The sequence below is a fragment of the Micropterus salmoides genome, unplaced genomic scaffold (genome assembly GCF_014851395.1).
Source record: "Micropterus salmoides isolate LMB-PRFRI ecotype aquatic unplaced genomic scaffold, ASM1485139v1 Ms_hic_scaffold_14, whole genome shotgun sequence".
In the NCBI taxonomy this organism is placed as follows: Eukaryota; Metazoa; Chordata; class Actinopteri; order Centrarchiformes; family Centrarchidae; genus Micropterus; species Micropterus salmoides.
Window position 1 is genome coordinate 34,608,489 of NW_024040485.1, and position 11,821 is coordinate 34,620,309.

The 11,821-nt window shown below is 38.6% G+C and overlaps 2 protein-coding genes across 4 annotated transcripts; both read left to right on the plus strand.

The window, feature by feature from the left end:
- Window positions 1–102: 102 nt before the first annotated feature.
- LOC119902823 lies at window positions 103–5,326 on the plus strand. Of its 3 annotated transcripts, XM_038719188.1 has the most exons (3): window positions 104–300; window positions 659–710; window positions 4,304–5,326. In XM_038719188.1, the coding sequence occupies exons 2-3, from the start codon at window positions 674–676 to the stop codon at window positions 4,909–4,911; spliced, it is 645 nt and encodes a 214-aa protein (XP_038575116.1). In that variant the 5' UTR covers window positions 104–300; window positions 659–673; the 3' UTR covers window positions 4,912–5,326. The 3 variants fall into 3 exon arrangements, with proteins under 3 accessions (XP_038575117.1, XP_038575116.1, XP_038575115.1); XM_038719189.1 differs by lacking the exon at window positions 659–710 and having other exon boundaries at window positions 103–300; XM_038719187.1 differs by lacking the exons at window positions 104–300; window positions 659–710 and adding an exon at window positions 2,519–3,327.
- A 242-nt stretch (window positions 5,327–5,568) lies between these two features.
- On the plus strand, window positions 5,569–11,125 carry LOC119902824 (the record flags this gene model as incomplete). The annotated part of the gene is given in 3 exon segments (XM_038719191.1): window positions 5,569–5,694; window positions 8,617–8,709; window positions 9,915–11,125. Coding segments are annotated over 3 exon segments (531 nt in total), but the record flags the coding sequence as incomplete, so codon positions are not given.
- Window positions 11,126–11,821: the final 696 nt, after the last annotated feature.

Sequence of the window (11,821 nt, forward strand, 5' to 3'; positions counted from 1 at the left end):
GTGTGTAACGTTAAGTTATCATTTCAGTTTCCTGATCCACTCTTTTGTTGTTAAACTTAAACACACTGAAAAGCCGTCCGTAAATCGTTAAGTTAACAGTTATTTAATTATTTTCAGCTTGCTATTGTTTCCAAAATTGCACTGTATTACAGAAAATACTTAACGTTAAAAGTTAATATCTGTTGCATCTTGCTCTGACTTTTGTTATATTTGTTTTTGTGTTCACCTCACTGATTATACATATTTTTATAGGTCTTTCATTTTATTTGCAGAGAATGCATACTCAAAGGCTTTATAGTGGTAAGTGATGTCATTTATATATTTGTGTTGTTAAGCCCCAAATCTGGATTTTGTGACTTAGAAGTACATTTCCAAAAATAACTGTAGAGCTTCAGTTAAAGATGGAAAGTATCAATTATGTTTTGTCAGTTGATTATTGGAAAAATTTAAACTTCACTTTTTTGCACATAATTCACTTTACGAACAAGAACCAAAAACAGTAAAGTCCTATTTAAAGGCCTATGAATCAATTTGTAAGTAATAGCAATTTTCATCGTGTGTTTTGAATTTTGGTAGTGCAGTGGACCTTTTTGATTATATATGAATTTCATTGGAGCTTTAATGATGTGACTAATGACGATCTTGATGTATGTTACAGGGCTAGGTGGTGGGAATGTGGAGTTGTAAGGGTTGCACAGAAACGGTGTCAAGTAGGTCCATCTTTTGCATCACTACAAGTTAAAGCATCCACATTTTGGACGTAGTTCTCGCTTTCCATGTACATACCTGCACTGTCGATGCACATTTAAGACATGGAATGCCCTTATAGTCCACCAAAGTAAAATTCATCCACAGGGGTCACTTGCAAAGAGGAAGCAATATTCAATTGCCAACTCTGTGCTTGTAGTGATTTAGCATCAGAGAGGGATTATTTTGCTCTATAAATGCACATTCAAAAGAAATGAGACTGTCATTTGTATGTTTTAGGTTGCGACTTTAAAACAAACATTTATTGCACATTTAAACACACAAAAACCAAAAGCACTGCCTTCACAGTTTGGTTGATTTTAAACCTGGAGTAGTTATACGTACAGGATATCATCTGTGAATGAATTGGTGGAAAATACTCAGGAGTTCGTCGAACAGTCAAATGTGGTCATTCCTTCAAACAGTCCCTCTCAAACTGAGGACTTGCAGAAGATCATAGAGCAAAGATTTGCAGCTGCTTTGCTGAAGTTGGAGCATTTGGACCATGTGCCCAGCACAGCTGTTGATGTGTTTTAGGAGAACTCCATCATTTGACTTTTTCTGCACCTGTTCCATTATCTTGTGACATGTGAGTGAGATCTTTCATCAGAGAAACCTCCCTGTCGATGAACATATAATTAGAGAAACTGTTAATGCAATTTGTTCTGGTAATCCTATTCAAAGGTCAATACAAAAAGGTGGCCCTCTCAGTACCGCATATCAGCGTAAGAAGTATTATAAGGAGAACTTCAGTGTTGTAGAGCCAGTGGAATATATTCTTGATGCTAAAAACAAACGCAGTTTCCAATATGTACCGATATTGAAGTCCTTACAACAGCTGTTGTAGAAAGGATATCATTGATGAAGTTGTCGAGGGCCATCAAAAACAGGAGAGCACATGTTCTGGAGTGTCATATCAGTTCAAGTCAGCAACAGATGGTTCCCTATTTAGGGAAAATAGTTTCCTCACAGGAGAAAAGCCAAGGATCATCCTAATTTTTATGTGGATGATTTTGAAACCTGCAACCCGCTTGGCACCTCGCGAAAGAAACACAAGCTTTGTGCTGTTTATTGGGTATTGGCTAACTTGCCTCCGGGATCTCATTCATCATTGTCATCTATCTGTCAGTTTTGTGCAAAACCGATGATGTTAAAACCTACGGTTATGATCAAATCTTTGAACCTCTTCAAAAGATCTGAAAACTCTGGAGGAGCTGGGTGTTTATGTCCCGTTGTTAGGTGAGTCAGTTAAAGGTACAGTTCTCAGTGTAGTGGCAGACAACCTGGGAGCACACAGCGTTGCAGGATTTATGCAGAGTTTTTCGGTGGAATACTGTTGCAGATTTTGCACAGGAAAGAGTACTGATATTCAGCTACATTCTGTTGCATCTGGTGCTTTCAGTCTGAGAACAAAGGAGCTTCATCAGGCCCATGTCAACAAGCCCAAGACACAGGTACAGGTTTTTGTGGAGTGAAAAAGGAATGCGTTTTACAAAAAATCTGTCTCATTTTAATGCATCTTTGGCTCCCACCTGATCTTGCCCATGATGTTTTTGAGGGTATAATCCCAGTAGAGCTAGCTCATTGCTTAACAGTGCTTATATCAAGAAAGCTTTTCACGTTAGCAGACCTAAACAATGCCATTCTGAAGTTTCCCTACAAATGGGCTGACAAGACAAACAAACCTCATGTAGTGTCACAAAGTTTTTCCAGCTCAAAATCGGTGGGGGGAAATGCTCATGAAAACTGGAGCTTGCTCCGCTTCTACCTTTTTTGGTTGGATCCCTTGTACCTGAAGATGAGCCTGCGTGGCTTGTTCTCATGGATCTGAAGGACATTACAGAGCTTATTGTTGCCCCTGTGCATAGTGATGACTCGCTGGCTTTTTTGGAAAGTAAAATCACTGAGCACAGGCAGAGATACAAAGAATTGTTCCCTGACATCAAGCTGCTTCCAAAACACCATTATTTGGAGCACTACCCCCAGATGATTAGGCTGTTTGGTCCAATTGTTGGGCAGTGGACAATGCGCTTTGAGGCTAAGCATAGCTTTTTAAGCAGGTTATCAGACACACAAGCTGCTTCAAGAATGTGCCACTCTCATTAGCCTCAAAGCATCAGATGATGATTGCATACCATCTGAGCGCTCCGTTTCTGAGCAAGTCTGACCTAGAGGTCTCTGCTATATCCACTCTACCAGTAGACTTACTCAAAGAGGAGATAGCCCAAGTCATCAGGAAAAAGTTCTCTGACACACCTGAGGTTCACCTTGCACAGTGTGTGACAACCAAGGGTATAACATATAGGAAGGGAATGATACTGGCCCACAGAGCAGTGGGTGGAATGCCTGAATTCAGTGAAATTGACCAAATCTGCATTTTACATGAGAGTATATTCTGTATTGTCAAAGAGCTATGTGGTTGGTACAGAGAGCATTATAGAGCCTTTGAACTCAGCCAAGCACCCACAAGAACATTCACTGTCATGGCACTCAGTGAACTCCTTGATACTTGTCCGCTTGTTGACTACAAGATTGGAGCAACCCGCATGGTGACTTTGAAAAGGCATATTGAAATCAAAGGTGCACTAGCAACTGGGGGGGACAGGACAATTTGCTTTGTCTACTTTATTAAATTGGTTAGAGGATGGTGCAGCACCATCTTCTTACCTTTTGCCTGCCTTTATCACATACTTTTAAAGTAACAAGGTGTGTGTGTGTGTGTGTGTGTGTGTAACTGTTCTAACCTACCCTTTTCATAATTCTATTCCAGGTGTCTGCAGTTCCTTAGCCTTAAATGTCTGAAATTTTATTGTATAATGATTAAGTCATAAGTCTTTCAAAAGTCTAAAATTTTAATTTATTAGGTCATTTCAACATTACCTTTTCAATTTATTTTGTTCAGTCTTACTTATTTCTTCTGCATCAGAGGTAGCATTTCTAATATTAAGACTCTTAAGCTTACCACTGAAGCTAATCCTGCTTTTATACTGACATGCTGGGAAACTGAGGCAGCTCACATTAGTGACTCACAGAGGGAAAACCCATAAAATCTTTAGACATACCTGTCACCATTTCTTTGTGGAAAAGTCATGATTAGAATTGTAGTAGCTGTCTAACCTAAAGGAAACTTTTAGAATTACAGTTCATACAATCATCTAGTTTAACAACCCACCATATTCCTACCTAACACTGACCTCTGATGTGGACCAGATTTACAGTAATAACCTTTATACTGAACTGCAGTGATGGTTTTTTCAGGGGAAAAGTGATTCAACAATCAGTCTAAAATAGTCTTTTTAATCTTTTTAAAGTATTAAATTTTATTTATAGTGCCAAATCATAAAAACGGTTTCTCATAGCGCTCATAAAAGAGCAGGTCTAGACTGTACTCTGCGATATAAACCTAAATTAGAGCTGTGACCCAGTATTATTTTGGTTATCTTCCTATTTGTTAATTTCTCCTATTTGTTTAAATTGGAAAAGTATGCTTTTAACACTGAATTTAAGATATAAAATGTATGAATGTCTGATGTCTAATTTGTGTGTCCTTAAACAGCTTTGAAGATGGGGACTCCTGTGATCCTTAAGATCGTCTTGACTGATGGCAGCTCTCAGAGGTTGACTCTTTCCCATGGACTCCCTGCATCCATTGATGACCTTATGATTGAAGTCAAGAAACAGTGTGGACTTCAGGGCAATTTTCGACTTCAATTTATGGATTCCTTGTTTGGAAATGAGTTCCTCAACCTTACCTCAATTTCAGAAGCAGAAGACAAAGGTACTCTTAGAGTCATTGATATGGCAATGCCCCCAACTTTGCCGTATAATAATGAGATGGGTTCTCCAGTCCTAATACCCCAAGCATTCAACCCTTTGTCTTCCTCTGTAAGTGACTCTTCGTCCCTCTCAGCTGAATCTGTGGATACAGATGTACTGTCATCGAGTGAGTCGACGAGCTCGCGGTCTTCTTGGCCAGCTGTTTTTCATGTGCCTAAGTTCTCCTATGATGCTGAATTAAAACTTCAGCAGGCAAGTTTAGCCTATATTCGAAACGGCACTGTACTGATTCCAGATCCCAAGTTGAAGTCAGCCATCCTTGATGGTTTAGTGGAGGAAATTGTGCAGTATAAAGTTTATGTCAGTGATAAGGAGATGAACAGGTAGCCCAGAGTCTTATCAAGACACATCCATGTTTAACTGAGAAGGGGTCCTGCAGTGGATGTGGCGGATGGAAGACCAGTTTAAAATATCTAACTACCGCACACACCTGAGAAAACTGGGTTGCCCAGAGGTAACAGTGAACTCTTTAAAAAACAAACCTGCAGGAAGATGCAGTGCAGCCTTTGGTGTCAAAAAGGCAAAGAGAGCAGAGGTGAATTTTTGCCCGACATACCCAACAGCAGAAACTGAGGAGAGTCTTGAGGCCATGCAGAAAGCTCTACTATTAGATGTAAAGAAGAGGAACAACAGGGAGGTTGTGAAACTCAAGATGGAAAAGACTTTTGACACAGAAGACATGAAGTAGTTTGTGATGGACCAATGGTGGAGGATTTCATGGCGAGGTGGCCTGCCCTATTTGACGTCCTGAGGTAAGACTTTTTCATGCTGTGTTTTTCATTTTGCATTTGCTGTTGATAAAAGGACAGTCTTGGTACACTGCTAATATACCTGATTGTATATATTTGTCTGTGCTTTATCTCCCTCCTAGTGGTCTGCTGAATGTGTGATAGTGGCTTTCTCCTGGATGTCTACGTTTGAACCTGATTCCTTTGTGCTTATTACCCGTTTTCAGATCAACGCTGAATTCAAGAGAATCCCACCGTCCCACTTCAATCCAAGTTCCTGTCTCAGCTGGATCTCCACTCTGACAACCTGATGAGGCTGTTCCAAAACAGAGGAGGACAGCTAGGGAAAAGGCTACAAAGAATCATTGCACAAATGGCAGATGTAAGTGGTACAGGGCTCCCACAGTCATGGGAAAACTTAAACATTAGGAATTTGATTGCTTTTTGAAAAACATTAAGACATTTGGAAGAAAGGTAGAATGTTTTAGTTGCCACATAATTTATTGGCATTCAAATTGTACAGAAAGCCTAGTAAGCTGTAAGTGCATTTCTTTTCATCTTTCTCCTTTGCTATTTGTGCATCTTGTTGTCTCAGTTTTAACCTTTCTTCTATTTACTTTAAGGGTTCTTCGATCGATCGTTCACCAAGCGTTATCGGCCGATAATTGCTTTAACTAGTTTGATCGGTGGTCTCTAAAAAGGCAGATCAGAAAAGCCTATCAGATGATGCAATACCTGCCAGACAAATTTTCAACGGCAGCTAAAATGGTTTCACTACACAGTCTAAGCAGTTTTCAAAGCTAGCTAGCACCAAAGTCCTTTTCAGACAGGAAGCGAGTGATGTGCTCCAGATAATCATTTACAATGAGAGTTGAGCAGCAATCAGACAAGCGGAGCAACAAGCAGGAGGATCATGTGAAACTGTTGCGGTCGTGCTCATCTCACACACACATGCCTGCCCGCTACCAGAGTTTAATTGTCTTAAACGGGGAGCTTTTGCTACATTTCCGCCTCAAGTCCAGATAAACCGGCAAATCCGAAGACCTAAAACGGAGAAGTTTGAAAACGTGCTGACCCCGTGGGCAAAAATAGAGGACTTTAAAAACACTCACACAGACACTCACATTTGGCTTTCTGATTCGGTCTTATCAGTCATGCAAAGCAAAAAGTAAAAAAATCTTATTCGATTGTATATCGTTAACTGTCTTTAAAAAACGTGGTAGTGTGGATGTAGCCTCACATTACTCCTCTCTCGTGTCATGTCAACTCTCCCGTTTTCCCTGGGATTCTCCTTTTTTTTTTTTTTTTTTTTTTTTTTTCTGTTCTCAGCCGGTATCCTCCCGTTAAATGTTTTCCTATAAATCTCCCATATTTTTAACCTTTATAAAATAAAATAAAATTTTAAGTGTTACTCTCTGGTAAAGCCAGTGGCAGTAGGCCTATGTAAAACATTAGATGTAGACTGTGCTTCTTGCACAAGGATTTAATTAATGAAAACAAGCCACTGAAATAATATTAGGCCTATGCTAGTGGTAAACCAAATTATAATGAATATAGTAACTATAAGTACTAACAGTATAATATGGAATTAACATTTTATTTAGTTAAATTTCCCTTATTTTCAAATCCCAATAGTGACAGTTATGACTCCTCTCTGTAGCCCACTCTCCCTCTCTACTCCTCTCTCTACCCCCTAAAACCCACAGAACCTGCCTGAGCTTTCCAGAACAAAAAGCAGCTGTTTCAGAGTTTATCATCGACTCATGATGCCTGTGCTCCTTTATCTCCTAAATATTTTGGCTACAGCCTTTTTGTTGCAGTTTTTATAGTTGAAGTAAATTTATAAAGATGCTGTTTGTTCTGTTTTTGTAGTTTATTTCACAGGAAAGCTATATTTGTTAAGCTAAAAAAATGTTTGCAGTAACCAGGCAAAGGCTGCTATGGTTTAAGTCTCTAAGAGAGAGGGAGTGGCATTTGTTGCCCATGTTTCCTGGCAATAAAAAACAGTTGTCATTTCATGATACTTAACAGATGATAAATACACAGTATACTGTATAATAGGGATGAAACGGTATGAAAATTTCAGATCACAATTATAGTGACCAAAATGATCACGGTTATCAGTATTATCACATTGTTGTAAAAATGTTCTGAAAAAGATCACAATGTACTGATACACACACCGAAACCATTTCAATAAGATTTATATTGAAAACTACAAATAAAAGTAACATTTTGTTTGCATAAACAATAAAATAACAGCCAATACCTTTTTTTTTTTTAAACATATGAAAACCATCTAAGTGTGCATTATCAAGATTTTATATTCTATAGATAATGCAGTGAGTCTTTAGAAGACAACAAATGACATAAATACAGAGCAGTCTGCAGCGTTTCTCCTGACACTTTTACAACTAATTTGACTGGATTTAAAATGAATGAGATATGCTGGTTAGTTGACTGAACTCTGTAATGTGTTTATCATATGCAGTTGACGAATAAAGTCTGCTGACACCCGACGCACACAGCAACAGAACAACGTGTAGCGTTTTTACAAGAGCAGCAACACTGAGAGCTTCAGTTTACAAGCTGTTAGCAAGTCAGACAGACAAACCAAAGCTAAAAGTTAACTCACCCTGCTTCACTATAAGCTCATTTGCTTCAATCAAGTTTCCCTCAGCACTCTCATAAAAACTAAACTATGACCAGACTTCAGAGTGACTGAAAAATCTCCTCAGTGTTGTCTTCTGCCGTGTTGTCATTGACCCAAACAAATCCACGTTGCGTTCTGCACATGCGCACCTGCTTCCGGGAGACCGTCGCTTACTTTGATGCTGGACAGTGTTTGCTGTGAGTTTATAATAGTGCGGTAACCGAACCCAGTTATCATGGTAATTAAAATGTGTTTGGTAATAATAACCGGCGGGAATTTTACCATGGTTTATCGTTAAACCGGTAATCGTTTCATCCTACTGTATAATGCTACATGATAAATAAAAGGCTTCAAATAGACCCGGTGTTCGGTAACGGATGACGATACTGCTTTCGGTGATCGTGATCGGCCCAAAAAACCCTGATCCGAGCACCTCTAATTTACTTATTTATCTTCATAGTTTTCTCTACCTCCTCTTTCCTGCCAATCTACTTCCTGTATGATTTAGAGCTCACAGAAAGGCTTGTACCATAATGTGTAAGGTGTTATGTTCTCAGAGAAATATGTACTCTTATGACAGTTTACAGCAGTAGTTGACTTTAAAATAAAGCAGAAGAGCTGCATGAAGACACTAAGTACGTTTCCTTTCAGTGTGATGATGTAGACACCGGACGAGAGTGTATCATTAAGGGAGTCTGTATCTACATGGGTGAAGATCCAGAAAACCTTGTGCGGGAATATGTGGTATGTACATGAACTGGTGCTTACTTTTTCTCTTATCTTCTATTGTCCTTCTCCTTGATCATTTGAGCTGGAATTATTAATTGATTGAGAGAATGTATTTATTATTTTGATGTATTACGTTTTTAGTTTTATACCATTATAAAATCAATACAATGTTTCTTGGTTACTGGTCAATCTAACAAAATTGAGACATGACTATAGACTCTAATTGCTTTATTTAATTAAAGATCAAAAATGTCAAATAGCCTACATTTTAAAATTAATCAGGAAACTGTAGGCTACAACAAACAATATAATGAACACATTTAAATAGTTGTACAAGGCCTATTCATAGTTTTCAGTCACATGACATTTGCGGTACCTGGGGGCAAAACAACAAACCAACACAACGAATCACGCCGCAACTCCCCTGTAGAGACGCCGCAAAAGCATTTACATTTATTTGGATCACCTCTCAATTTAAGAAAAAGAAAGATATGAACACAAACTGCAAGTGTCGGCACTTCCGATCCATGTTACAGCATCCGATCCGCATTTCTATCGTCAAAAAGCGCCCTGCTGCTCGACTGTCGTAATGTTTACGTTTGCCTTGTGGGGAATCCCTCACCTAACACAGCTCAGGCTTTTCTCTTTCTCGATTAGTGCATCAGAAAGTACAACTATCATCCAGCATTTTGGCAATGCAAAAGTAAAAAACCCATAGTAACAGTGTATCACTTGCTATCCGGTTGGCAAGCAGCAAGAAATAACTTTTTTTGCCCTCCAAGGGAGCGGCTCAGCCAATCAACCCTCTGGACTCTCACCTCCGGTTCCCCCTGCTCTGCACAGCAGACTAATTTTGTGTATTCTAAAGAAAAAAAAAATGTTGCCTATAGGGCTGACCCCAAATAGTCGATGGGTGTAGCCTGATTCTCACAGTCGAATCTTGTAAAAGTAGGATCACGCCATTTTGGCAATATGGGGGAGCTCAACATCTCATTTTACACAGAACTGCCAGTTTTCTCCCAATGAGTTAATGTATAGCCGATTATGATATTGAAATTTCAACATATAATGCTGTAAATAAAAATGTGAAAAGAAGCTATTATATCTAAGTGTCTGTGAAATAAATCCAACATTTTAACCCTAATCCAGTTTCATATTTATTTATCATTTTCTCAATTGCGCTTGTTAATGGGTCATTTACTTTTGTCTTTTTGGTACAGGCCATGGATAAAGACGCCATCAATGAGGCTCTTGAAGACACCGTTGTTGGGATTTTTGTTCTTAAAGAACATGCTTCAAGTGATGAACCAGAGGACATTGGAGTCGTCCTTGAAGGCATGAAGGTGTTGCAAGATCTGGATACGTTAGCATTAGCTGTTGCTATGCTGTTCGGACAGATTTATGCCTTAAACCTGAGTTACCCTGCTGACCTCCGGTACACCTTCGAGGTAGTCCAAAAGATTTTCATGGAACTGGATGGAAGTAAACTTTCTAACAAAGCACTGGCTCTAAAAAACCGGCTCTTTCAGTAAAAGGGTCAGGATACACTGCCAGCAACATTAGACCACAAGACATTTGAATTGTCATCAAAGACAACTTTGGTATTCTTATACCATTTGGACTGCTTTATATTTTCTCTTGATTACTGTTTAAAAATGGGTTGTTAACATTTTCATTTACTGGTCTGAGTCACCTTAAACCTCTGCAATATATTGTATTTGATGCTTTGAATACTCTCACAACTCCGTATACAAGGTTAAGAGATCTATATATTTGTTCCTTAGTTAAAAACAAATGTTTACGAAGTGTTGATGTTTACTTTTTTCATAAAGATATACTGTTAGCACAGTAAAAATGGTGTATGCAGGGTCGGATGTAAACTGTCTAATAAAGCACTGGCTCTAAAAAAACAGGCACGTCAGAGACTACACTGCCTGCAACATGAGGACACAAGACATTTCAATTGTTGTCAAAGGCATCTTATACCATTTGCACTGCCTTATCATTTACTCTTGTTGACTGTTAAAAATGTTAATTCCATTTGCTGCTTGGAGTCCCCTTAAAAACTTTAGCAATATATTGTATGTTGCTTTGAATCCTCTGACAACTGTGAATACAAGGTTTAGATGTGTTCTTCAGGAAGAACTGATTACTTTGTTTGTTGTAAATTAATACTGCTACCTACAGTGAAAATGGGGTATGCAGGTGTGGGAGTAAACTTTCTAAGAAAGGCTCTAAAAAATAGGCCCTTCAGTGCCAGCAACATTTTAACACAAGACATTTGGTTTAGTTAAGGGAAACGTTTTATTGATGTTTTGTATTTGCTCCTAGGAATGCACAACTTGTAACAGTTGAAATCCGCAAACACAACTGCAGTCCTCTTTTTGGATAAAGTTTGTATTGTTCAATATAACGAACGTTTAGTGCAAAACTCTGAGTCAGCCTTTTTTGTCAATGCAAATATCTGCGCACACGAACCGATGCCTGCAATACATTTAGATAGAATAAACTTTACCAAATCAAGTAAGATTTACAGACCTATCTCAGATACCTAGGACATAAAGGAATTATGTACCTTCAAGGTAATTTCATTGAGTAACATAAGCATTAAGAAATCAAGTTGGAGTTACAATTGATAATCAGGTACCCTGGACATCATGGATTTACATTAACATTACACAATATGATGGCATTATAGTAACGTAAGTAATGTTGAGTCAACATGATTCTTTTAAACTGTCTAATATGAATTAATAATTTTGGTTTGACAAGCAATAATTCATTGAGGAAAAACAGGAAAATTATGTTAGCCACATTCTGATCATGTGGGACCGATGTACACATTAAAATCGAGTAAATCCAAAGGATTTTTTTTTTTCAGTGCATTAGCGTGTGATGCACCGGAATGGAGCAGCTGCGTTACAAGTGATGCAGGCGGACAAGACATTTAACTAACGTCGATGTTAGGAAATGGTACGGTCCATTTTAGGGGTGTCTGAAATCGTCTTTCAAGACTTTTTTGAATATAAGGCACGAGTATGGGAAATGTATTGTAATATTTACAAATACAGGTAAGAAAGACCCCCCTGAACTGCTGGTTTTGCCTCTTTTGGGAGGGTCCAAGTCT